Source organism: Aphelocoma coerulescens, assembly GCF_041296385.1.
Source record: "Aphelocoma coerulescens isolate FSJ_1873_10779 chromosome Z unlocalized genomic scaffold, UR_Acoe_1.0 ChrZ, whole genome shotgun sequence".
Taxonomy (NCBI): Eukaryota; Metazoa; Chordata; class Aves; order Passeriformes; family Corvidae; genus Aphelocoma; species Aphelocoma coerulescens.
The window spans coordinates 63068136-63095032 of NW_027184085.1; the positions used below are offsets into that span (position 1 = coordinate 63068136).

Here is a 26897-nt window from a genome sequence, read left to right on the forward strand (position 1 = left end):
TGTGTAATTTTTTATCTTAAAATTTTTTATTTATTTTTTCTTCTCCTATGACTATCTTTGGCTTTCTTTTCTGGCCCTAAAATGTCACTTAGCTGGCAGGACTCCTCAAAAATAACCTCCAGTGGTTCAGACATTATTTTGGCTATTTTCTCAAATATTGTAGATTGAATTCCCAAGGCCCTGATGGGAAGCACCCATTTTATCTCAGTACTTTTAATTTTCCTTATATTCTGTTCAGCAAAAGTTGTACTGTCAAATGCCTGGTTGCAAACTTTAGTGGGAAAGTTGAACACAGGAGGCCAAATCCTTCATTGTCAGAAATGTCTTTTGAAATGAAACCTGAAAGTATGCTAGATAAAAGTATAGCTCACTCTAGACATAAAGTTTTCTTTTGCTTGTTTGTTTCATGGAACGTAGAAGATTTCTTCTGAAATCACACTGCTGGTATGATTTTAATTAAAAAAGGAACGTCCAAAAATATAGCGATGGGGCTAGTACAGCATGCTATGATAAAAAACCTTTTATTCTTCTTAGATTTAAAAAATACGAGAACGGCTGACGAGCTGAGGGTTTTTTCCCCCATACCTGGCGGGTCCTGCCGGGCCGGGCTCTGCATTCTGTACCCACGGCTGCCGAAGGACAGAGCCGGTGACGAGGTCGGTATATCTGGCGCTCACTGTACGTGGATGAGCAAATCCTACTGAACCTTCCCTCCACAAAGTTACCGCGGGTCGGGGATGATCCCTGCCTGGCCAGGAGCCGCTTCACGTTCCCACCTTCACCCTGGGATCTGGGTGTTTCCCGACCCCACGGAGACTGCAGCATCTCAGAGCACACGCTCCTCCACCCGCGGCCTCCGGGGCGTGCGCTCTCCCAGCACCCCGCACGGTGAGGCCGTCTCCAACGCAGGAAACAGGTGGGCTGGTGGGCAGGACAAGCCCCTTCCCGCCAGGTCCTCATGAGCATTGCCGCACGTATCTATATGCGAGCTGCCGCGCCCCCTGCGCCTCGCCGGTAACTTTTTTGCCAGGCTTCGCGCCGCCCGCCGCCACCGAGGGACCACCCAGAGTGGGGGGCTCAGGGTAGCAAACTTTCTGCCCAGATGGGCCAGGGCGGCAGTTTCGTCCTTCCTTTATCTTCAACATCACGTCCGCAGCTCCATCCTCCCTCGGGCGCGCCACGCGCAGCGGGGGGCGGTGCGGCGGAGCCCTGCGCTCGTTCCGGCAGCGGGCGCCGCTCCGCTTCGGCCCGCCCCGCTTCGGAGAGAGGGCGGCAGGCTCCGGCGGGCTCCACTGCTGCTGCTGCCGGCGCTTCTGTGCCCGTCGCAGGAAGAGAAGGATGGAGCCGGGCAAGGAGCCCCGGGTGACCACAGGGGAGAAGCCCAGCGAACCTGAGCCGGCGGTTTCCTTCCAGGCTCGGCTGTGGAAGAACCTGCAGCTGGGGGGCAAGGGCCGGAGCGGCGGCGGGCGGGCAGCAGCCGAGCGCCGCACTGCGGAGCCCCTCGCCCCGCCGCCGCCGACCGGCGGCAAGGGGGACCTCCCGCCCAGCGCAAAGTGGAGCGGCTTCAAGCGGCGGCGGCAAGTGCTAGACCGCGTCTTTTCGTCCTCCCAGCCTAACCTATGCTGCTCGGCCGCCGAGCCGCTGGAGCCGGCCGGCGAGTCCGGCTCCGCCCTGCGCCGCCTGCGGGAGCACCTGCTGCCCCAGGGCAAGGGGCCGCCGCCCGGCCGCCGCCCGGAGCCTGCCGCAGGCTGTCAGGGGCCGGAGGGTGGCAGGGAGGGGCGCCGGCCCGGGGCGCACCTGTCCCACCAGAAGAGCTCCTCGCTGCCCAGCACCGCCTGCCTGGAGCAACTGCTGCAGGGCTCAACCGCCGCCGGCAGGATCCAGGAGCAGCGGACGGAGGACGGCGACAGCGGCGTGGTGAGTGCCAGCTCGCGGCGCTGCTCTGCGTACAGGGCCGGGGTGGGGAGGTTGGGCGGGAGGGGTGGTGATCCCCGGGGAGGGGAGAGGAGGCGGGAAGGTAGCTGAGGTAAGGAGAGGCGGGAGGGAGGGCGACCGCTGGGGAAGGGAGCTGAGGAGAGGGGAGGTGAAGGAGGGGCGCGGCTGAGTCTCAGCCTTCCTTCCGCTCGCTCGCTCGCTCGCTCGCTCGCTCTTGAGGAGTGTCCTGCGCCTAAGCGGGGAACGGCTCGGGGCCCGCCCGCATCCCGCGTCGGAGCCCTGCACTCCCCCAGCACGCCGTGACGGGCTGTGTGGCGGCCCCGAGCCGTGGGAGCACTGCTGCTAGCGGTGCTCGTGCTCCGGTGCAGGAGCGACCTCCTTGAGACCTTCATTGCATAAACCATGCAGAGGAAAGGTGTCTCGGAGGCGGGAGTTACGCTGCCCTCGCTCTCAAGCCTTTCCCCAGAGGCCGCCTCGCGCGTCTGTGAGGGCCGTCTCTGCTGGTGTCTGCTCTTAACACGTGCAGCAGCCGCTTTTCCTCAGGTAACCTTGGCTTTTTTCCTTATTTGGTTATCCAAATTTGAATTATTATGTATTTTAATTTCTGCAAGACACACAAACGACCACTAGTACACATTTAATAGACGGTACGTAATTAATTGGCAGTTAATTACTGGGTACTGTCTCATGCAGCTGTCAGTTCAGTCTACAACACGATCATTCTGGTTGTTGGGAGAAGGTGGTAAACAAAGCTGTAACTCTTCCATCTGCCAGTTTTTAAATTACGTGGTGAAGCTACTGTTGATAGGGGGTGCTGAACCTTGGAATAAATTTACTGCGAGAAAAGTGCAAAACATGAGTATTTTTTGGAGCATGTATAATTGTAAGCAGTCATCCACCTTTTTCACGAATAACTGACTAATGCTATAGTATTATAAATTGTCTTAGGTCATAACCAGGGAGAAATGAGTAGCTGAAGTAAAAGTCAGGCTCTGTGTGTTGTCAAAATAGGCTGTATAAATGCATTTGGCTGCTGTCAGAGCTACAATACCCATGCTAATGAAGAATGATAGTAGTTCTGCAGCGATTTGCAAATGTACCTTGGGGTTTGTGGTATTAATGTCCCTCTGCAGAATTCAAAGGAGTTTGTCTTTACAAACATGGGACCTAGACCTAACTTTATGTCATGGGGTTGCTTTGGTTATCATCACTGGCCTGACTGGAAACTACTGTGGTTATCCCTTGTATAACACTTGTAAAGGGTTTAGATCATTGCTTATTGAGGTGGGATTATTGTGACAGGTGTCTATAAAGTGGGCATTTACCTGCAGTAGAGAGTCCCTTCCTTCCCAAGCCCATAGCTCACAAGAATGTATTGCACATTTTAAGTATTTAAGTATTATTGTTCGAGACTACAGGACATTATTTTGCTTTAAAGACTGCTGAATTTAGCAATATGAAAATATGGGACTTTCTTCAGTGTTGTTCTGCTGTTGTGTTTAGTAAAGAATTGTAAACGATTACTTACAAAACATGTCAAGTGTTTTTTTAGTTGTGAGAGCATTACTCTTGTTTAGAACAAGGTACAGTCATAGCATTTGGAAAGACTACTGCTAGATCAAATCAAAATGGTACCCAGGGTTTCTAACACTTGTTTTTAATTAGCAGGATTATGACTGGTTCCTCCAAGTGGTTTCTAGTATTAATTTAGGCTGTGCTTGTATACCAAATATGCTGGTTTTGATATTAAATAAAGCTTGTTTGTGTGTTGGTGAAGTTTGCAGAGCTGCTGATTGAGTTTGTTTCAGAGGGATGATCTGAAACAGAATAGCTTTTCTGCTATTTCATAATAAGCACATTCACTGCTTTTCTCAACTCTGAAGTGTAATCTCACTTGGGTTATTAAATCTAGTTTAATTCACCAGCTTCATTGAGTTATAGGATAGTTGGGGAAATAAGACTCCAACTATAAAGCATTGTTGATCGTCTTCAAGTATGCCTGGTACTCTTCAGTGATCTGTTAACAGAGCAAGTACCTTCCACTGTGAGCAGCTGGAGTTTCCAGTTCAGTGTACTTCAGGAACCAAGTCTTGCATGCTTACGGGCTGCTCCCTAGGGCAGTAAAGTCCCTGCCTAACCTCAGTTATGGCATTTACACCCCTCTAAGGATTTGGGATTACATGTCTGGTAGCATGAGCTTGGAATAACTTGCATTTTTCAAATCCAAGTTTTACTTACAGCATGTGCTGGTTTTGACAACCGCAGGGAACCAAACTCCAAACAAGCCACTCCCTTTCCCCCTGTGCCTTCTGAAAATGGAGGGACAATAAGAAGAGATTATGAGTTAAAATAACAATTTACTAAAATCACAATAACCACAGCAGTACTGTATCGAGAAAAGTATACAAAAAGAGTGTCCCACCCAGGAAAGGGCATTTATCACTGGGAACAAAAGAAAAAATGCTTCTCAAAGACAGTGCCTGGTATGGTCTCCAGACAAAGGCAATATGGCCATGAGAGCTCCGGTGGCTTAATGGTCTCACCTCCCCAGCCCAGTCTGTAAAGAATGAATAAGGAGGGCAAGCAAACCTCCCATAAGCTTGCACCATGCTGCTGCCTCAAACCGCTCCCATGGTTAGGTTCTGCACAGCCTTCTCTGGTCCTGCCACCACTCACTCGGTTCTGCTGGGGCTTGGGCTCTGAATGGCTCAGCTGAGCTTGGCTCTGTGCCGCCACTTTTCTCTCTCCTTTCTTCTAATTTTCCCTGGAGCAGTTGTCTCGGGCTCGGCATTGCTGTCCTTCAGCACATCTTAAAGCTACAGCTTAAAGGAATGGGAAGGGGATTGACAGTGGTGAAGAGGGGCTGGGTCCACCTGGCTGATCCCAATACCTTCTCCCTAGGGAGAGCCAGACAAGATGGTGCACTTCCCTGCCTGCTCCTTGGCTTTTCCTGCTGGGACCACACCCCCAGCGATAATGTGTGTGGTATGGAATAAAAGCGTTAAAAGCTCCATCCCATTTTGTCTGTAACCTGGACACAGCAGCACACACTTTCAGCAGTGTCCGGATTTTCATTGTCCTTCATTGCAGCCTTACATGTCCAAAGATAAAAGTAATTGTATAGCAGAATCATAAAAATGAGATTAGATTACCTAAAAGTAAATCAATGTAAACTTGCAACTTCCTTTAAAATGTATTTTAAATTTTATTGAAATAGAGAGCAAACAGATGCTACTGCCTCTTTTGGATCAAGACAGTTGAATTTTTTAGCAAATCTGCACACAAAAAGATGTACTACATATTTTGAGGGAGATGGCGGAGAGAAATAAAATCCCACAATAAGTCAAATTTTTTGTGCTTTTAGGCTGAAATCGCTGAAAAGGAGCATATGTCAGTGGATGGGAAGATTTAAAATGTAAGATTTTATCTTGGAATGCAATTTTTTGGCATAATCAAGCAATTTAAATTAAATTTGAACTCATTAAAATGTGGTACAGCACTATTGCATTGGGTATGGACAGTCTAGCAGAGACCTAGTTTTTGCAGCATTAAATAAAGCTTCTGTTGCATTGAATAGGGTTAGTATCTTGGTTTGAGTAGAGCTGCACAGTTAAAAGTGTATGTAGTCTTATGCAAACAGTACCTATTAGATCTGAGCACTTGTCTTGGTTTTGAAAGACAGGTGTCTGCTGAGGAAGGCAGAAGCCTCCCTTGAAGTGGCAGATGTAACCCCTTCCCCTCTCAGTTATTATAATTTTGAAATCAAGGGCCTTTAGGCAAAGATGTGGGAAAAAGGAATAACAGTTCTTTACTATATATATATATATATATATATAACCAGTCAAACAAAACAACAACAACTCTGACAGTAACAGCAATCACAAACCCAGTTCCAGCCTTCTCGGCTGTCAGGCCCTTTCCCCTCGGGTGCAGTTCCGCTTGCAGCCGGCAGGGGCGCTGGCGGCTCCCGGTGAGCAGGGCAGGTGCGATGGTTCCCCCGCGGCTGCAGGGGGCGCTCCGGAGCGAGCTCGGGGAGCACGCGGCTGCTCTGATGCCCTGGGATCCTGGGGAAGGATGGAACAAAGGCTTCACAAACCGCTGGGCAGCTGATCCCGGACTCTTGGGAACAGCAGGCTGGAACGGCAGGCCGGAGCGGCAGGCACAAGCACAAATCCCAGGTGGCAGACGAGATATATCCAAAAGGGGAACCCCCTGGAGGTCCAGGCAGGCAGGGTGAGCACGGCTACAACGCAGCGAAGGCTCGGAGCAGCAGCAGGGCAGGGGGGCCACAGCCCAGCCTCCAGCAGGGCAGGGAAGGTGGGCTTTGGGACCCGGGCATTGTTTCCAGCAGAAAAAAAAACGGCCGAAAAAAAAGGAACCAGCAGCTCCTTTCTCTGTAGCTTCTCTCTCCTGACGCTGAGAGTGAACTGAACGCACACCCAGGTCAAACAAAAGAGTGGCCAGGCCCTTTTGTCTTCCCTTAAGCACCCAGCAATTTATCGTCTTAGTAACAGAATGGGGGAAAATTCCTTTAACAGAAAAAACCCAAAAAACCTAGATCTCTTAAAACCCCAACAGCACTAAATACTAACCTAGTTCTTTGCTGAAGACTGAATACTTCTTGGAGCTGTCTGTGAGTATATTTGGAAAGGGCATTATATGTATTTATTGGCAGGAAACTTAGGTTTCTTTTAAACAGTAACTGAAGTGTAAATGTGTGTTTTTAGGACAAAGAAATGAACACGTGCAATTATACATCATCCTTCTTCCAGTTTCCAAAGACTATGTGACAAGTTTCCTTGGCCGAACTTTTCGTAACTTTCCATATGGCAGCCAATCACGGTCATGTAGCTGAGAGCCACATGTGTGCTGCATCCTTGAAGAACTGAGATGATGGTGATGGATGCCTCCTGGGCTGTCCCCTGGACAGGAGACTACAAGAACACTCCAGGAGGAATGCTTCACAATGCTTCCAGTGTCTTAGTGTGGTGCCATGGCCCAAGGCAGTGAGGCAAGGGTTTTTCCACTTGTCCCTTTTAATTTTCATTTCTGTGCCAGCTGGAGCTTGAATTTATCTGACAGTGCCTGTGCCAGCATGGCCTTTCTCTTGAATGTGAGACATAGCTTTGCATGAAAAGCTTTACGTCACTTGTATTTTGTCATAGCAATTTAGTAAAAACCAGGAGGGTGGAAATACCCCTGTTTCTTGAGATTTGCAGTGATAAAGACCCTGCAAGCGTTTCACTGTCTTAATCGGAGAACATGGGTCTGGGCATGTGTCATACTGAATCAACAGTGAACATGAAGAGGGCTTAGGAAGAGGGTTTCTTTCTAAGAGAGAACTCTTTGGGCACCTCTCTCCATTGTGTTTTCTTGCAAGATAATGATCTAATAACAACAAATTTTGTGACTTCTTAGAATGTGTCCGGGTTGATCCATTGCGCTGAAAGAGTGGACAGGTTCTTAACTCTTTCCCCCAGTGTTTCCAATTTTGTGAGTGGCTATGTGAATAAATTGGAGATGTGGGAGAGCACTGGGGGATGGCTAGGGCTGCTGCTCAACCTCTAGGCTCTTAGCCATAAGAAAGCAAGCTTCATTAATTTTGTGACACATGTGTCATAGGTTAGCAAGGATAGTCCCGGAAGGGATGTCCTTGCTAAGGGGTGCTTACAGTTTCCTCTGGGACCTGATAGAACCTATCAGCTGGCCAGTTTGAATATGGACAATTCTTTGAGCCACTTAAAGTTGTGACTGCCTCTGTGATCCACACTTAAGAATAGACAAACTCCCCCTCCAAGCTCTCTCTCGTTTCTGGCGCTGGGACAGGTGGCTGCAGGCCCCGTGTGGGGGCCAGCGGGCCCGGCCCAGGCCCTGCTTGGGCCAGGCTGGGCCGGGCCACGGCCAGCCTGGATCCATGGGCCTGTTCCAGCCATGGAACCCCCCCCACTGCCTTGCCGTGGGCAGCCGGAGCGGCTCGGCTCTCCCCCCCTCTCCACTGCGGCCAAGATTCAGCAAAGCGGCACCTCTGTCCGGCAGAGGCCAGGTGACCAACTGCGATAAGCCACATTCCAGCTGCAAGGCCGAGGTGAGATTAACCCTTTTATTGCTGTGAAGAGCTGAAAACCTGAGGGAAGAGAGAGAGGAGAGGCTTAAAGCTGAAAGTCTGTTGTGAAGCTATGATATATCAGAGTATCCCGTTGTAATTTCATGAAGATATGGGGGGTGGAGGGTTCAGCTCGTAAGCAATAGGCAGATGCTGATGCAGCTGTAATTTCATGAGAAGCTTGGACAGGGAGAGATGGACCAGATGAGGACTTTTGCTCCAAATGGGAAAGGAGAAAAACCTCAATTCCTAGAGATGCTCCCAGAGATAGTCCTAACGATGAAGATGAGGAAGACCCTTTGCTCCCAGGAAAGGAGAAGGGCCTCTGTTTCCTTGTTTCTGAATGGCTCAACCTTAAAACCCCAAAAACCTTCAAGAGCGGACCCTCGAAAGCAGTTGCGGGAAAAGCTGCAAGTCGGGGGAAGGGACTCGCATGCGAGCAGAGAGACTCCTCTTCCTAAATGGGCTGAACAATATTTGGAAGTGGGCGGCTGTCTCGGTGTGATAATGTTTTCATAGCACGAGCAAGAAGAGACTTCTCTTTCTAAATGGACTGAACAAGGTTATTCTGGAAGTGGTAAACAGACTGAACATCTTAAGGGTTGTCTTTTTCCATTGTCAGTGGGAGAAGGGAGGAAGGTGGGGGGAGGAGGAGAATTCTGAAGGTGGTATAATTTTTTTTTTCTTTTCTTCTTTTAGGTCTGTTAATAAACTTCTTTATATTCTTTCAAGTTTGGTGCCTGCTTTGCATTTCTCCTAATTCTTGTCTCACAGAAGATAAACAGTAATGAGTATTTTAGACCAAACCACTACACTAAATTGGTGTTTCTGCCCAGTTGCAAACCCAACCCGCGACAACATGGAACTATTTGTTTCATTAATAAGCAGGGATTGGAAAACAGTGGTGTAGAATATATAATACAGACTGATGAGAGATGAGATGAGATGAGATGAGATGAGATGAGATGAGATGAGATGAGATGAGATGAGATGAGATGAAGTGAGAAACTGGAGATGCAATCAGATACAGGGTCTCTCCCACTCTTACAAACAGGGGGTAGTTATTGGTCAATAAAGTTGATATAAGAGGGTAAACTGTGTGGCAGAAGAGGAGGATCTGCAGAAAAAAAGGGGAGTTTAGTGAGCTGGGGTATATGAGGAGAGGTTGCACTTTCAGGACAAAGAGCATTGTCTTGTACTGAGATGCTGGGAAAGAGAAAGGAAATTGTAGTGAGTAGAACGGAGTACCAGTTGAGCTGTGAGGAAGCCTAAGAGAGGGGATTTTGAATTTAGTGTGCAGTGGGATGCAGAGCCAATGAAAACCAGAGTGGCATACCATGCATGTTTCTCTGCCTATACCAGAATAAATCTATAACTGGTTTAGAGCCATTTGAGTCAGTGAAGTTACATAAGGGAAAAATTTGGCTTGTTTTTTATAGTTGGTGTACATCACAGGGAATGATCTAGCCAATGAAGGAAAAAGAACAAGAAAAGACAAAGGCTGAAATGTCAATGAAAAGCTATACAGATAATGTCACCCAAGAGGATCTTAATTGCTACTTTAGTTAATTTCACTGAGAAGGTTGAAGGCAGTGAGAAAATTTGGAAACTGCTGACTGTCAAGGATTAATTACCTTTTCCTGACATAATGCCAGTACAAAACAGAAAGAGTTGGAGAGAACTAATTTGCACAGGTATTTGGAGCACAATTTGAGAGCAGCATAATTCTGAAAATTAAGAGGGCAATATTTTAGAAATCAGAAGAATGCTTGTTTTTAGGGATGTGGCCAGTGACGCACAGGGAATGAGTAGATGAAAGGCTGGGTCAGAAGACCATGGAGCTTAGTAAATTACACAGAAATAGCAACTAGGAGAAAAAGCTGTTGCTAAAGTTTGTTTCTTATAAGAAAGCTGTTGAAGCTGATTAAGGCTGTATGTTTCTCATAACAAGAGTTTAATTTGACATCTGATTTTGTCAAGGGATGTTCTGCATTGCCCTATTTTTTCATGGTATTAATCTCTAATACAAGGTTAATCTTTCAGCCATTTGAGATGTATTTATCTGTTTCTTGTGCTCTGTCCGTATCTGATCAGACTGTCCATTTACAGTATTTTAATACAGTGTACATATATTACTGGAATAGAAATCAAGATATGGCACAATAGAGTTGTATTTAATTATATCTTGAATGACCTCTGCTTAATTAACTAAAGAACTGCAGACTTTTCAAAGTGAGCTACATGATTTTTCAGAATTGGTCAGTTTGCTTTTATCCTAGTGTGAAATAATTAGATATTTTAAAGTGAACTAATAGCAGCGGTTGACTTATTGTTTATCTCTAACCTCATTTAAACCTTTTTTCTTCTTCTTCTTCTCACCCTTTGCATTTACTGTTCATATATAAAGGTGTTCATAGTAAAATAATTATATTGAGAATAACAGATGTTTGGAGGATAGGAATTGCAACAGTCCTTGCACTGAAAGATCAAAAAAATGCTTATTTGGTACAAGTGACTCTGCTGTGAAGTGTTTAAGGTTCAGGGGTTCTATCTGGATTTCAAGTGACTGTCAAAACTCTTACTTCAGTGTACTTCATGTGTGTGTTTCATAACCTACTGACCTGTGTTGAACTTTTAAAATTTAAAAATACAAATACCTAATCTTGGTTATAGCATTACACCTTTTTTCCCCCCAAGAAATGCTGAAAAACATTCCTTCCCTCTTTTTGAAATGTTGAATGCAGAGAATTAGTCACACTAGTAAGACTTACCATCAGTTGCTGTATTTTTGCAAAGAGAATTACTTTCTAGGTTTTAAAAAAATATGACATAAACAGTTTTAAAACTGCCACTATGTCATTTAGCACCCAGCTTTATAGGAAGTTTTAACTTAACTGGTTTGTCTTGGGTTATGTGCTAATAAATGAATAGATCCAAGTATCCTTTTTTTGTTGTTTTTACTTTTTGAACAAATTGCCTGTCTTGGCAAGATGACTGAGTACTCCAGTGATCTAAAGATTCAATTTGCCTTTTCCTCTCTAATCTTACCATCTATCCTAGACCTTGGATATTACAAGTGTTACCTTCTAGGGAATTTTAAGAGGGTAGCTATAATGTAAGCCCTGAAGCTTTTAAGTTTAAAAAGAAATATTTTCTCTTCCTTGTAAAAGAAGGCAGAATTACTCCAATTTTTATCTATGGTAGACTTAATTTATCAAAATGACAAATTAGATCACCTTTAGTCCAATATGGAGGGTCTTTTTATATGGAGTTTGTTCTGCTCAGTCTATGTTCCATTCAGTGTATTTCTGTAATGGTGAACTGATGACAAACCATAGCAAGTGCACCAAAAATGATCCATCTGTATTTGTGTATGTTGAAGTCTTATGGGGTAGGTGATTGTGCTGGTTTGAAGGTAAACTAGCAGGAGCAATTAACCCCACACAAATACCTTGTGAGAGATTTCAAGTCGGAGTTACAATTTAATAGGAAGATTACAATAAAGGCAGAAAGTACAGAAACAGTGGCTTAAACTGGCAAAGTCAGAGTACAACCTGGCTCCTGTTGATCAGGGGTGGGGGTTGTAGTCCGATTAAGCAGTAGCTGCAGTGCTGTTGAAATGATGGTTTTGGTCTTGTCGAAAGCAGTGGTCCTGTGGAAATTTGGGTCCCCCCTCTGGATGCCTATTGGGGGTGGTGGTGGTTCTCGCAGTCCCAAAACCCCAGTTATGTATGGTCACATTCAGGCAGGAATGTTCACTACCTTCTCCAGGGTGGGGAATTTCACAGTGGAATGATATAATCCTCTGAGTCATGGGATATTTTGAGGAGTCCTTTATGTCCTAGGTTGGTACAGCTGCCCTTTGGGGCTGTTGAGCCATTATGGCCTATTGGCAGAGATGACAACCTTAGGCTGGGTGCAGTTATCACAGCTGAGTCAATATGTGAAGACAAAGAAACGCTGCCCTGCCACTCAGGGTTTAACACCCAGTTTGCAGCCTGCTGGGTGGGGTATGCACTGAGCAGCTGTTGCAAAATGATCCACCATCAACAGTTCATCAGGAATAATGTAGATGGCTGTGGAATACATAGTTTGGCTACTCCCATATGGGCACTCTTTCTTGTTTAACCAGAACAGTGATTCATACCTTGCCAGCAAGCCAAAGGTTTCATACTTTAAAGGCTCAGGAGCCATGATATACCACCACTGTCAAAGCATCTAGTTTTGAAAGGTTCAGACTCAGTGTGAGAAATGAGATGTGAGATCTGGGGATTTTTGTCAGTAAAGGCATCTCATGTTTCATATGAGTGACTTTTTTGGTGAGGAGGAAGACTATGTCTTATCAAATAATTAACAAGGATGGTGAGGAGTCTTGTTCCTTTGTGCTCTGCTTGGATGGTGCTGATTTGCTTTTCTTTGTATCTTTTGATCAAATAAAATCACATAGTTACAGAGTGGATTGTTTTGGATGGATCTGAAGGATCATTTTAGTGGCTTGTAAGATGAGAGGTACAAGTACTGTTACATGGATAATTTGACACAGAGGGATTTTTTTTTTCATAATTGGGATCATACATCCTGTAATATATTGAATTAGCAGGATTAGAATGTATCAAGTTGTCCTAGTTTTGGCCAAGGACAGAGTTAATTTTTTCGCAGTTCCCATGAGGGGTTGTAGCTTGGAGCCTTGCAGGCACTTCTGGGTTGTTGTGCTATACCATTCATATCATCTCAGTGGGCAGGAGTAAGGGATTTACACTTCTGTGAAGAAAGGAGACGTGGCTTTGGCTGGAAGAATAAGGCACCACATGGAGGATTGCTGCCACTTTGTTCCTTTTTTCTGGGGAGCAAGCAGTGACCGCAGTGGTGGGACAGCTCCAGCTGTGACTGTGGTGCAGTCACATCGGGTTGAACTCAGTGGGCATTTTCCATGTAAGTCACCCTCTCCTATAGTGTTGTTACTAGTACTGTTACTGTTCTGTTTGTTTTGTTACCAGATTGCTGTTTTCCAGTAAATTGTTATCTCAATCTATCTCTGCCTTTTGTTCCTCTCTAACTGGATGCACAAGGCTTAATTTCCAGCTGGGTTTAAACGAATGTTTAAACGAAGGATTGAGATAACAGTAAGTCTGTTCAGAGCCGGTTGGAAACAATTTTGACCTAAGCATTTGTTGTGTTAGGTACTGAGCCCCCTGGTTACAATATTGCTTGGTCCATGCGTGTGGGTGTGGTACGTAACTCACACATTTCTGTTTGTGTTCCTCACGGCGCTCTTTTTCAGAATGGGGAGAGGGATCAGGATGGCTTTGTTGCCATACTGCGTGATATCATAATGTATGACATGGTAGCATCAAGGGCAATGAGGGTCATTAGGGATGTGTGTTCAGTGTTGCTCTTCTGCCGGGGCCTGGGGTGGTACCTCTGCGAATTCATTAGTAGTTGTACCCAGTTTGGGGGGAGGAACAGGGGAGGATAATGCAGTAGCCTATGGGCCAGTTAGGACAGGACGAGACGTAAAAACATGTTCTACAGTGCAGCCAGGGAGAATGGCCCTTCCTGGCTCTCTGGTAAAAATTACCCACAGAGATTCAGCGGTGACCCTTGGGTTTCTGGAGCTGGGGATACAAAGGATCCGGCCTGCTAACCCCAACTAAAAATGAGATCCTTGCAGTTTATTGAAGTGGTTTGAGCTGCTTCAGAAGTGATTTGTACAAAAACACAGCTCCTCGTGGCATCCTGACTGGCAGTGCTGGGCTGGATGTTCAAAGGAAAATTCCCTTACACACATCATGCCACTGATACTACATGGAGTAAGTGGATTGCTCTGACCACCCAGTGAGCTCAAACAGGAAACCACCATTGCTCAGAGATCTTGGAAATTATTGTGAACTGCCCCAAAGGTGAAAATTTTGGTTTGTTATCAGGAGAGGAGAAGGAAAAGATGATATGTGCTGAGGATGCCCCACCATATAATCAACTACCAGAAAATGAAAAGCAATATGCTCTATTGTAGGAGTACATTGAAAATGGAAAGCTACGTTATGGAGTCCTACATGGCAAATCACAGAAGCTATGGAGGGACAAGGCAGATCAAGGCAGGTTGCAGAGCTGAAAGCTGTCCAGCTGGCCTTAGATATTGCTGAATGAGAGAAATGGCCAGTACTCTACCTCTGCACTGACTTGTGGATGATAGTAAATGCACTGTGGGAGTGGCTGGACCCATGGAAAAAGACCAACTGGCAGCACAGAGGTAAACCCAGCTGGGCTGATGAATTATGGCGAGGCATCATTGGCCAGGAAGAGAAGTTGGCTGTAAAAGTACCTCATGTAGGTGCACACACACCCAGGAGTCGGGCTACTGAAGAGCATCACAACAATGGACAGGTGGATTGGGCTGCCAAGATTAAAGTATCTCAGGTGGATCTGGACTGGCAGCATAAGGTTGAATTGTTTCTTGCATGATGGGCCTCAGGTTATCAGGAAAGGGAGGCAAAACAGAGATGGGCTTGTGATCAAAGGGTGGACTTAACAATGGACATTGTGTCCCAGGTTATCCATAACTGTGAAACATTTGCTGCAATCAAGCAGGCCAGGCAGGTAAAGCCCCTGTGGTATGGTGGGTGATGGTTGAAATATAAGGAGGCCTGGCAGATTAATTACACTCCCACAAACCTGCCAAGGCAATTGTTAAATGCTTACAATGGTGTAACAAGGCACTGGATGGCCGGAGATGTACCCTGTGTCTCACACCACTGCCTGGAACACCATCTTGGGCCTTGCAGAGCAAGTCCTGTACTGACAGAAAGGACCGAGCTGGACAATGAAACTAATTTTAAAAATGTCTTACAGATACACCAGGGCCAGAGAGCATGGTATTGTGGGGATATAATTTTCCCTGTCATGCAGCACCCTATGGGAAAGTTGAATGAGACAATGAGTTAAAAACCACACTGAAAGCAATGGGTGGTAAGACCTTCACACATTGGGATCTACGTTTAGCGAAGGGCACCTGGTTAGTTAACACTAGAGGCTCTTCCACTTCAGCTGGCCCTGCCCAATCAAAACCTCCACATACTGTAGAAGGGGATAAGTTCTCATGGTACATATAAGAAACGTAGGGAAAACGGTTTTGATTAGTTCTGCCTCCCATCCAGTGGATTGTTTTTGCTCAAAGATGTGGGTGCACTTGGTGGATAATGCAGAGGGTTATGGAAAGACGATGTGTACCTCAAGGAGATTTGATTCTTGGTTGAGAACAGTCTGTAATGTTGAATTGTATACGTAATACTGATTACTGAATGACCCTACTGCTATGTGCCGTAACTACTATGGACAGTATGTGGGTGGGAGATGCTGGAGCGGTTCTTGGAAGATGTTTTTACAGTTGATATCTTGTTACCTGCTTCTGACCTTAATGAGTTTGGTTGTTTTTTATAGTACAAAGTGAACTCTATAATATTTTCATGTTATCATTTAGCAAGACAAAGCCAATAAGAATAAAGAACTTTGTTTTTTTAATGAATACTTACAATTTATTCTGGTAAATCCTACCAGAAGCTTCGACTCAGAAATTTTTTAAGTAGGAACAGGTTGAGTCACCATTTTTTGATGTGCTAATGCAACACAAAGAGTTATTTTTGTCTTTTTAAAGTTTTAAGTAGACAAGATTTAGTAAGGAAAAGCAATAAACTACAGAGGAAATCCTGACAGTAAGCAAGATCAAGATTTCTGACGAAAGAAAGTGCAAAGAAGAGCAGGGAAGGTAAAAGTGGTATTGATAGAAACTTGGTAATGTTGAGACGGGAGCCTATGTGTGCAGCTTTAGGAGAGCTCCTGCTGGTTGTCCTGAAGGATTTGAAGGAGATAGTGGAAAAAAAAGAAAAATTCCAAAAGCAAAACCAATTGAAATAAGTTTATAGCTTCACTTTGACCTATACCATGCTTGAGCAAGCAGCAGAAATCCACAGGATTTATTTTACCAGTGAATGAGACAGCCAATCTAGCAATGCAGGATGCAATGCATTTTTTTTGCAGTGTAGGACATGTACATAAAGACAGGAGATTGATTTCTGTCTACCATAATCTATTCAGAATCTAGGTTCAAGAAATAAATGAAGGAATTTATAGAAAAATGAGAGATTGCTTGTTTTTAATTGATGGGAAAACAGGAAGAGTCTGTGTTTTAATAGCAAATAGTATAATTTATAATTTAATTCTGGAAAATTGATAAAATTGAAAATTCTGCAATACTTTTCAGTAGTATGCATTATTATATCCTGGAAGAAATTTCTGGAAGAAATGGAAAAAAGGACTCCAGTACTTGAAGGTAAATGCCTAAAAATAAGTATATGGTATTAGAAATGAATAGGTTGGAACACATTTAGACTAAGAAATCTGATACAATAGACTCAAGAAAAAGGTATGTACCCTAAACTTCAGTCAGCTGTTTTAAGAAAAATAACTTTTTCAGAAATGTGCCTTCTCACAACTGCTATTACTAAAATCTGATATTGTCAAAACATAAAATAAGTTAGAAGAAATGAGAGATATTTTGCACATTTTTGTACAGATAAATACAAAGGATTCCAAACATGGCAATGCTTTTATTGTTTAAAAAAGAAGTTTAGAACTTTGTTATGCAAATAATGTTTTCATATTAGTAACTAATTACTACTTGTCGTTGACTTTACTGAAAGTGTGAACTCAAAACACTTTTCAAGTATTTTCTTTTTTGTTTGTTTTTTAAGGTAAATATATAGAAAAACAAAAGAAAGGAAAAACCGTAGCTTTAAAGGAGATTTTTTTCTTAATTCTTACATTAATATTTTAAAAAGAAACCTTCAGAAGAACCAAGCAGCAAAACCAAGGGATTCAAATGATCCCCTGGTAGTTAGACTTTCATGAGACGTTTGGTACCCTGAAGACTGGGACATTTTTTGAGTAATATAAACAGATATTTGTCATATTGGAAGTTCCTCTTTAATTTTCAGACTGCTTTTATCTGCCTGAATTCCTGTTTCTATTTGCTCAGATCTTTCTGAGCTTATTTGAAGGTCACAGCTGATGTTGATCAGCCAGACCAAAGTAGGAAGTCAGATTGCTGTGTGGAATGTGAATGGCAGAACTTGTGCCTGCTTTGCTTTCAAGACAGACATAATTCAGACAGTGTTGGGAGTATACTTGTAAAATTTAATTCCACTGGCTCATGCTAATCTTAGGGTTTTTTTGCCTACAAGATAAGTGAAAGTATTTACCTTGGCTGTAGAACTGAATGAGAGAAGATGTGGTGTGTGAAGGAAGAAACTCTGTTATGAACATGTATATATACATGTGTGCTTCCAGAAGTATTCTTGGGGCTTTAAGGAAATGTAGGAAGAAAAAGCCTTGAAAAAAGTGTAGTTTTAATGGGTTAGTTGAAGTAATCGCATGATCTGCCTCAGATGAGAGCCTGTGTGAACTTTTCTGTCAGAATACTCCTTATCATCATAAGTAACTTAATAATTTAATAATTGTTTCTCTGTTTGGTGTATAGGGGGCTTTTTATTTATTTAAAAAATACTCTTCCCCTGCACTTTTCCTGTGCTGTGGTAAATCTATTTGGTTTGTGTAGGTTCCAGCAGCATTAAGGCTCTTCTGTTAATAGGTAATGGATTTCTGTGGGAGGGATGCTAATTCATGTGCTGGGAAATCTGCTGGGAAACTCCCTGAAATCATTTCACCAAGTCTTGTCTTTCTGCTTCTATGGTAATACTGTACTTTTCTGATCAATGTCATGGTGGTGAAGGCAATTTAATTATTAAACATCAACATCTTTATTGAGTATTGTAGCTTCAACAATAAGGATATTGGCTTGGGTTAACCAGCACAAGTACTGCTGCAGGTTCTCTTGGCAGTTTATCCAACTGGGGCTAAATTTAGCTCCACAGCTGAGCTACATAGGTAGCTTGAAGTAAATCTCAGCCAGCTGCAGCCACCAAGGTGCATGATACCAAAAACTGTACCATTTTGGCCAGTATTAGGAGGCATGATTCTGCTTTTGGAAAACTGTACAGCTTATGGTTTAAATGATAATAAATGCTGCACTTTGCAGTGTTGTATCATCCAAAATGAAGTGCAGTACAAATTTGCTTCATTAGGTGGAACAGAATTTCAAAAATAGCCATCTTTCCTTAAAGGAGCAAAGACTTCCACTGTAGAAGTTTTAATTTATGGCTTTGACCTCAGCCTAATATTATGTACATATTTAAACAGGTACATACCTTTAATAATAATAAACAATAATTTTCCTCATGCAGTATGAGTGAGTACTTTTTACCATCTGAACTTGGAAACTAGATAACCTAATGACCTCTTTACTAACTAACCTAACTTAGCTTAGATTTATTCAATTGAGAGATTTTTGGCTCTTCCACAGGCAGATTTTTTTTTAAAAAATAATTAAACAAGTGTGCGTGTGCATTCTTATCACAGAATCATCTAGGTTGGAAAAGACCTTTGAGGTCATCAAGTCTAACCTACAACCCAACACCACCTTGTCAACTAGACCATGACACTGTGTGCCATGTCCAGTCTTTTCTTAAACACCTGCAGGGACTGAAACTCCACCACCTCCCTGGGCAGCCCATTCCAATGCCCCATCACTCCTTCTGTGAAGAACTTCCTAATGAGAAACCTAAACCTTCCGTGGTGCAGCTTACTGACTGTGTCCTCTCGCCCTAAGACTGTATCCTCTTGTCCTGTTGTTTACATGCAGAAGTATGCGTAAGGTGTTTGTCTTGTGTACATCACTGCTACGACAAAAGAAACTTGAGGTTTCACTGCACTTCAGTAACATGGCATTAGGAAGTTTGTGTCTCTTCTCAGTGGCAGTTTCATGGTTTTATCAGTTATTCTCTGTGCTGCTGTCAAACTCTGAATCTGAATATCTTTTGTGCAATCACAAAGGGAAATGGTTTATCACAGAACTGAGGAGTAAGAATGTATGCCCTGTGCAATGGCAGGAGGGCAGTGTCACATACCACCAGGGTTCTCTGCCTTACACAAAGGCGTTTGCTGATGCTATTGTGTAATTTAGGTGTCTGTGTTTCATGCGTGTACTGTGTTTATTATTACTAATAATAAGGGGATTAGTTTAAAGAACGAGGACATTACGGCAAATCCTTATTCTGTTTGGGGAAGTATTCTGTTCACCAGTAACATTTTAATGTATCTCAGGTGTAGCGGAGGAGATGCCAGCAGCATATTAAAAATACACAGTTGGGTTGCATTTAGTGGTAAAATAGTGCCTCATCTTGCAAATGGAGAAACTGATTAACTTGTTTCTGGATGAGGGACAAGTGACATAACTTTAAAATTGCCTACATTCAGAGGCTTTGTGGACAGTGACACTCCAAATGCTGTGGGTAATTGGACATGGAATTAGAAGGTTGCTTTTTCTGTATGTCCCTGAGCAGATGGTCCTTTGGATGAAGGCAGAGGACTCTTGCAATAGCCTTCTTAAATTAAACAAGGAGCAGGAAGAAGAGCGTGGCTGTCTGCCACTAAGAAAGTGGATCTCATGAGAAGAAACTATGTTAAATAGGCAGGTTTTAAACACGGTCTTCATATATGTCTAGAAAAAAATGAAAAATCTTTCAGTGGTTCTAATATAGAAAGGAAACTCTGAGGTAGATGCCATGTATTTTACCAGTTAGCAAGTATCTCACTTCTGTAGGCAAAATCCAGTGGTTGTAGTGATGGCAAGTTTTTCAGCCATTGCTTTACTGTCTAGTCTTGTAGCATGTTTGGGGGAGATGGAGATCTGTTGTAGCAGTGATACATGTAAATAAACTCTTATTGTTTCAGTTGTATTTAATTGTATCATTATGTAATTGTTCTGAAACAAACACCAATGTGTTATGTAAGTTTTGCTTGTTCATACTAATTATCTCTTTCATTAAACTTACTAGAAGTCTATAAATAATTCTTTAAGAGTGGTTATAAGTAGCTCTTTTATGTTGCCTGTCACTTCAGATTAATATCAGTAAAATTAAGTACTAGTTACTTGTCAGAGGAGACAAATTGTGGATTTCTAGAAAATATTTCCAACATGCTTTTCAGGTAACCCTACAGCATAACCCAGCAGACTGTTGCCTAGTGACTGAAGAGGAACACAATACTAACAGTAGTCACTAAATCAAGCTCTTAGTCTTTCCAAAGTGTATGATGCTGGCACTGGAGTTGTATTGTTATTTCCATCCTTTCTAGCAAATGAATTATTTTATTGTTTTGGGTTTTAATTATTTTTATTGTGATTTCAGTGGTTATTTTTAAGTGAATGACAGTGCTTTTAATGGCAATGTGTACAGTTTCAGAAATGCCATCCTGTACCTTAATGAGCATCAGTAGTGAATAGTGTAAATATCTCTGTCTTTCAGTGCCAACAGTGATATTTCAGATAACTGAAATTGTTCCTGAAGTGCCCACTAAAATCCTAAATGACTGAGAGGCTGTGTGCACCTTCCAGCCAGTGCTGGCTAGCCAGATGCCATACTGGGTTATACTTCTATGATAAGAAGCTGTTTGATCCCCTGTGAAAAGTGAAAGCAGTCATGGGGTCTCAAGTACTGCTGCTATAATTTCTGACTTTTTCTACTGTGTACCTTATTTATTTTTAAATATCAAAACGGTTATAACAATATCTGAAAGAGATATAAGAACAAAGAGATTATTGAAGTATTAAGTCCGATGAGAGTACTAGATAAATGAATGAAATGTTCATGAAAATTAAGAAAAAGATCTCATGAGACATTCAAAGGTACCTGAAAGATGAATATATAAAAATAACTTAATTTTGAAAATTTGACTGCAGATTTTAAAATTGATTTTATGCTTATTCATTGGGTTTTTTTGCATGGATTCTAACAGAACAAGCAGACTGCTTTCTTCCATTGAATGTTTTGCTGGTAGGCACAATTAAGCAACTATTTGAATCACCAGCTGGCATTTTAGATTCGTAAAGATCTGTGCTTTACCTTACATTTGTATAGGAAATTCATCATGACTAGAATTACTAGATAGTGAATGTGGGCTAGTCTAAACACTTTCTGCTTCATTGCTGAAGATTCCCTCTGAAGGTTTTGGTCAGCTCTTTTAGTCTTTGTATTCTTTTTCTGGTTGGACTATACTTGTGGTGGCCAGTGAACATACATTACAAGAGATAGAGAGTTTTCAGTAAGGCAAGTCTCTAGTACCACAAAAACCACTTTACGGTGACCAAAAAGGCTTCTCCTAGGATGCATTGTTCTGTTATGTGAATCTATCCCAGTTTGGATTCCCCGGTTGGCTGTTAGCCTCTATCCCTTGTCACTCCCCCAGAGTTCCCCATTGGTCCCTGTTCCCCAGTCCTGCCTGAGGGAGGTATCTTTTCAGCTTTTTACCGGCTAGTGCTTGTAGTTTAATGCCTTAGAATGCCTCGAGCAACCCAGAGAGGTAGCACTGGCAATTTAGCATTTTAGTAGCTCTAAAATCGGTAACTGTATCAGCTGCAAGCAAATACCTCTAGCAGAAGCGAAGAGGGAGAAATGTAGCTCTCAGCTCGCTCAATTTCCCACAGTTAGAAGCTTTCAAAAAGAAACAGACGAGAAGAGATGTTTGCAGAAAGAGCAGCAGAGCCAAAAGAGAACGGGGCCTCCCTTGGTCTTCTCTTTTATTTGGAGAAGGGGAAAGGGGAGGACTGGGGGTGGACCTGGGGTGACCGGCCAATGAGACACTGCTAAAAGACACAGCCTTTCTTAACTCTTTGCTACCGATTGTACTACTGAACCCACCCATGCATCTGTGGGTGCACGTGGGACCCCACGGAGCCGGGCAGGGACGGTATTAAATGGCGCCTCAACGTGGACAGCCTCGGACCATCCCCAACAGCGTCTCCAGTAGTTCCTGGATTTAAGTTGCATTTGAGCATCCATAGCCCCAAAGAAACCTCTGAGTTCTATCAGGGGCTTGGCAGGGAAGACCAACAACCTTCTGGGGAAAGAGAAGACTGGTCTAAAGTCCGTGGACCACCCTCACGACTTTTATTTGACCCTGTAAGGTAATATGGGTCACTTTTGTATCCTTTTCTGTTAATTGCCTTTTATCTCAAGGGTTGGAAAGAGAGGGAGATGGGGGCAGAGTTCTCTCGTCTCCTGCGAGGAGTTTTTCTCCCAGTTCTAAGAGTCCTTGTTCGGGAAAATTATCGTTATACCAGCGAAGGTTTGAAACATTTTGTTCAGTGGTTATTTAAGCAGTGGTTAATTGAGTATTTAAAACGCTTTGTGCGATGGTTGTTTATGTTGGGAAAAGGTTAATTGCTTTACAAGTTAGTAAAACATGTTGGGAGTATTGGAGAACAGTTGGCAAATGTTAACCCCAGTTTAAAAAACTCGTTGCTGCTTTCCTCTCCCTGCACCCCTGTTCCCTCTGCCCTGTTTCAAAGGAGACCAGGAGATAGATTCTGCCAGACAGCCCAGGGCTGCTATCGACTCCCTGCTCTCTTCCGATCTCCTTTGTTCCCTGTCCGGGGTGGTGCTGGCCAGGCCATCCCAGCTTCTCCCCCAACCCTCTTCCCTGTACCCACTTTCCCTTGAGGAAAACTTTTCACTTGAGGATTTTTCTACCTCAAGTTTGCTCCAAGACGGTGGCAGCAGAGTCAGACCCACAATCCCAGCTTCTACTTCTATTTTTAATTCTCCCGCCTTCACTCCCCTCATCCAAGATGGCGGAGGCAAAGTGGTGGGAGTGGCGGGCTTTTCGCCCGCACGCGGTCCCCCACTCCCGCCTGCTCCCGCTTGTGTTACCACGCGCAGTCCCTCTTCCATCCCTGGCCCCTCCCACACATCGATACATGTTGCTTCAGGCCCTTCCCCCTCTACCGAGAATCCCTTCCCAGCCGCAGATCCTGCCTCTCCCTCCCGTGTCCCTGCCCACTCCATCCCTGGTCCCGCTCGTGAAAACCAACCCAACTCACATTCCCACGCAGCTGAGACCGAGAGTGGGGGGGGGGCGGGCAGCAGCACGGGAGACTCCGGGACGCTCGGGGACAGCGGCACATCCACGTGCGCTGCCCTGCGTTCCTTCCCCCTGCTGCACAGCCGTAGTGGGTTCGCGGGTGTGTGTGCTAGAGCGCGAAGTGTTGCGAGAGCTGCTGCAAAAATGCAGCGCCTGCACCTCCTTCGTGAGGGGAGTTTGCGAAGCGTTTGTGCCTGCAGGCTCCAAGCCCTGTGCCGGACCAGCCGCTCCTGTCAGGCTCAGCCTGCCCCTAAGCATCGGCTCTGCACCCCAGCCAAGCTGGCTTCGGGCCCCAGTAGCCCCAGCAGAAGCCACGAGCGAAGCGGCAAAGACTTCCCTGGAAAGCCCACGGGGCCACTCCGGCACCTTGACCCTGGCACGTTCCAGCTGTGGCTAAAAAAGTCCCGAGCCAAAAAGGCAGCATTCAGGGACCCTCTGAGAGGCTTGAGACAGCCTGACGGTACTAAAGATAGAGGGGGTCTAGTGGCGTTCGAACACAGACTGAAGAAGCGATGGCAGCTGTGGCAGGTGCTAGAAAAGCCAGACCCCGCCGCTCTCAGTCTCCCCAGCGGCGCTGCAGCAGAGAGGCAGTGGGTGCCAGCCCCCACAGAGAGCCCTAAGGCAGTATCTGGCAAGCAGCATGCTCAGCCCAAAGGGCTGGTGGCCGTCCCCTTTGGTCTTCTGTCTGACGCCAGACCTTCCTTCCCCTGCGGCAGCTTAGACGGGGCGCAAGCTCAGCTGATTTTCTCCACTGTTGCCGCTGCCGCCGAGTCCGCCCGCGACCCGCTGCCGGCCCGTTCCTGGCTGCCTTCCCCCGCCAAGGCGGGGGCACACACAAGCCAGCCCCGCAGCTAGCCCGGGACTGAGCCCTGCACGGCTGCTTGCTGTGGCTCGCCCTGACTGCCCACGTGGTGCGGGAGTTGAAGTGATAGTTTGTTGTCATTTTCAACGTAGTGGACTTGGCTTCCGCCGCTGTGGCAGCGGGCTGGGACCGGCTCCTGGGGAGACGCTCTGCCCCGGCCCCCCCCGCCCTCCCCGGCCGCTCCTTTAGTGTCATGGCACTGCTAAGCCGTGCCCTTCCCCCCCCGCCGCTGCTACACGAGTGCCCTGACACTACCAAGCCACTGCTGCTGCCGCTCTGCTTCTCCAGCAGTGAGAACCCCTCCCGCGTGGTGTCTTTCATGTCAGCCCCGGCCTTGGACGCACCCTCTGACTCTGTGCTGCAGGAAAAGCAGAAAAAGAGGGGAGGTCTCAGAAGTCAAGCTTTAAGACCCCTACTGTTCTCAGTAAGCTGCGAGACATCGTGGGGGAGGCAGTGTACTTGATCAACTGGCTTGTGCAGCTGGAGCATGCGGAACAGCAGCCAAAGATATAGTGACTGCTCAGATTCTGATGCTGAGTGTGAAGATGAAAGGACTGGGGTGAAGAAGCCAAATGCCACAGATGATACCTGGAAACTGCCAGAGAAAAACAGCCCTGCACCAGCCCAGCAAACACCATTCCTGTGGACATGCCAAGCAAGATGAACAGGGCACAGTAAAAAAACAGAAAAAGCCACTGCTTGGAAATGGAGACGATGCAAAACAGCACCAATATCCATCACAGAAACAGACGCGTCATCCCGTAACCAGAACTCCAACCAACAAGACTTAGACTTGATAAGTTGGACACCTGTGGTGTCTCCCCATATTCTACCCCATTATGTTGTTTTCCCATCAGTTAGTTTTCCCTATCATCACCCCCCACTTGGCCTTTCCCACAACCACACTCCCCAATACTCCTATTGAGATGTTTTCTGTTAACTTGCACCTCTCTCTTTATTTACTACTTGTTACACCATTCCCCTTTCCCCAGACCTTGAAGTTAGAGAAGGGGGGAAGGGAAAGGTCCCTCCATTTGAAATTGTAAATTGCAAAATTTTAACCTTGTTCAAAACCCCAACAGAAGCAACTGCCAGAGCCTGTGCCCGCATTCACCATCATGATGCCCAGCACCCAACACCTATCACTCTGCTGTCCTCTGGATGCTCCTGGTACCACTGGTGAAGGATGCGTGGACTGTGCCACAGCCCAAAGAGAACTGTGCTGCTTCAACCTCACCTCCACCTGTGAAAGCATCCATTCCAGCATCCAGAGAGAAAAATCCTCTAAAAGATTTGAGGACTTGTTGGGACATTGGGTTGTGATAATTTTTGTTGTCTTGTGTATGTTTGGTTGTTTGGGACATTGGGTGTTGGGATCCCTGGGGGAGGACTTGTTTAATACAGAAAGGAGGAATTGTGGTCGCTGGTGAACATACATTACAAGGGACAGAGAGTTTTCAGTAAGACAAGTCCCTAGTACCACAAGAACCACTTTATGTTAGGATGACCAAAAAGGCTTCTCCCAGGATGCATTGTTCTGTTATGTGAATCTATCCCAGTTTGGATCCCCCAGTTGGCTGTCAGCCTCTACCCCCTCATCACTCCCCCAGAGTTCCCCACTGGCCCCCGTTCTTAGTCCTGCCTTTTCCCCACCCCCAGATAAAACTGTGAGTTTCAGGATCATGTTTGTATTTGCCTCTGCAACCTTCGACAGTGTAGCAGCAATAAATGCTCCTGCCGGAACACACACAAATGCCCTTCTCGACTCTTTACCGACTGTAACACTGAACCCACCCGTGCGTCTGTGGGTGCCCGTGGGACCCCACAGAGCCGGGCAGGGATGGTATTATATATTTACTTAGTGTTTTAAGTGCAATATATCCGTGGTCTCACGTGAACGGTCCTGTACCTGGATACGTACTTTCTGAGCAAGATTTGTACTGGTAGCATCTAGTCACAGCTTCATGTTGTTAGAAGAAAGGACTTTCAGTCTCACATTCTCATTTTCTTTCGTGCCTAGTTATTTTCTTTGGGCCGTGGAGTACCATGCTGCCCTACTCCCTAATAGCAGTTTTCCAACATGCCATCCTCCATTTACACTTCAATTATCAGGGCTTTTATCCTTGTCTTTTGAAGATTATATGGCTGGAGCCAAAGTGAAGTGGGGTTACTCCCAGAAACTTTTAGGTTTTGATGACTGCAGATTTTTGCAGGATGTTCTGGAAGTGTGTGTTCATTTTGGTTTGACCTGATCTTTTCCCATAGGAGACTAACATTAGTCAGTATTTCAATCTTAATACAGTGTTTCTAGCTTCATTTTTCCCCCCTCCTTCTTCAGGGAGGGGACACTTTATTATTATTGCTATTTTAAAAATATTTGTGTTAGGTGAGTATATTAGAAAATCCAGATCTGTGCATGTGGTAACTACCCATTCTCATTTCCTGTAGAGCAGACACTACTTCCTGTTTGTGCAGTTGTAGGTGACTCATCCAATTTTGCTCACCTTTGCCTCTGTAGAGAGAGATGTAAATGGTTGCAGTCATGGTGAGGCCTTGATAAGTCTTTGTTACGGTCACTGATGAATTATGAAAAAAAAAACTATGTCAGGGAAATTGTCTGTGAAGAATTGCAATAGATTTGTTTGAATGTGCTCAACATGTTTTGTTGGAGTTCATAATTGGATACTGATGGCCTGTAACATTTTTTGCAGTGACTGTAAGAATATGTTCTCATTAGAGAACACAATTAATATTAAGTTTGTAAGATAATGTGTTTTATTCCAATGGTATTTTTGTCCAGGAGCAAGTGACTGCAGAAACAGTTCAACACATCAATTGTTAAAGAAAAATTTATATGAAAAATAATGCTGACAAAAGCAAAACGTGGACTCACAGTTCTCTTGATGTGTATTATTCAAACAAGAATGAAAGAAACGTAGTGGCTTCATATAATAAATCTAGTATGTT

At 44.7% G+C, this 26897-nt stretch overlaps 1 protein-coding gene across 3 annotated transcripts in view; it reads left to right on the top strand.

The window, feature by feature from the left end:
* Positions 1-1213: 1213 nt before the first annotated feature.
* MCTP1 (multiple C2 and transmembrane domain containing 1) overlaps positions 1214-26897 on the top strand; it is a 235301-nt gene continuing 209617 nt past the window's right edge. For 2 of the 3 annotated variants that reach the window (XM_069000758.1, XM_069000759.1), the window contains exon 1: positions 1214-1917. In XM_069000758.1, coding sequence (XP_068856859.1) covers positions 1339-1917 — 579 coding nt within the window. In that variant the 5' untranslated portion in view covers positions 1214-1338. Of the gene's footprint in view, positions 1918-2403; positions 2479-26897 lie in introns of those variants that run through there. The other variant, XM_069000760.1, reaches the window with a different exon arrangement.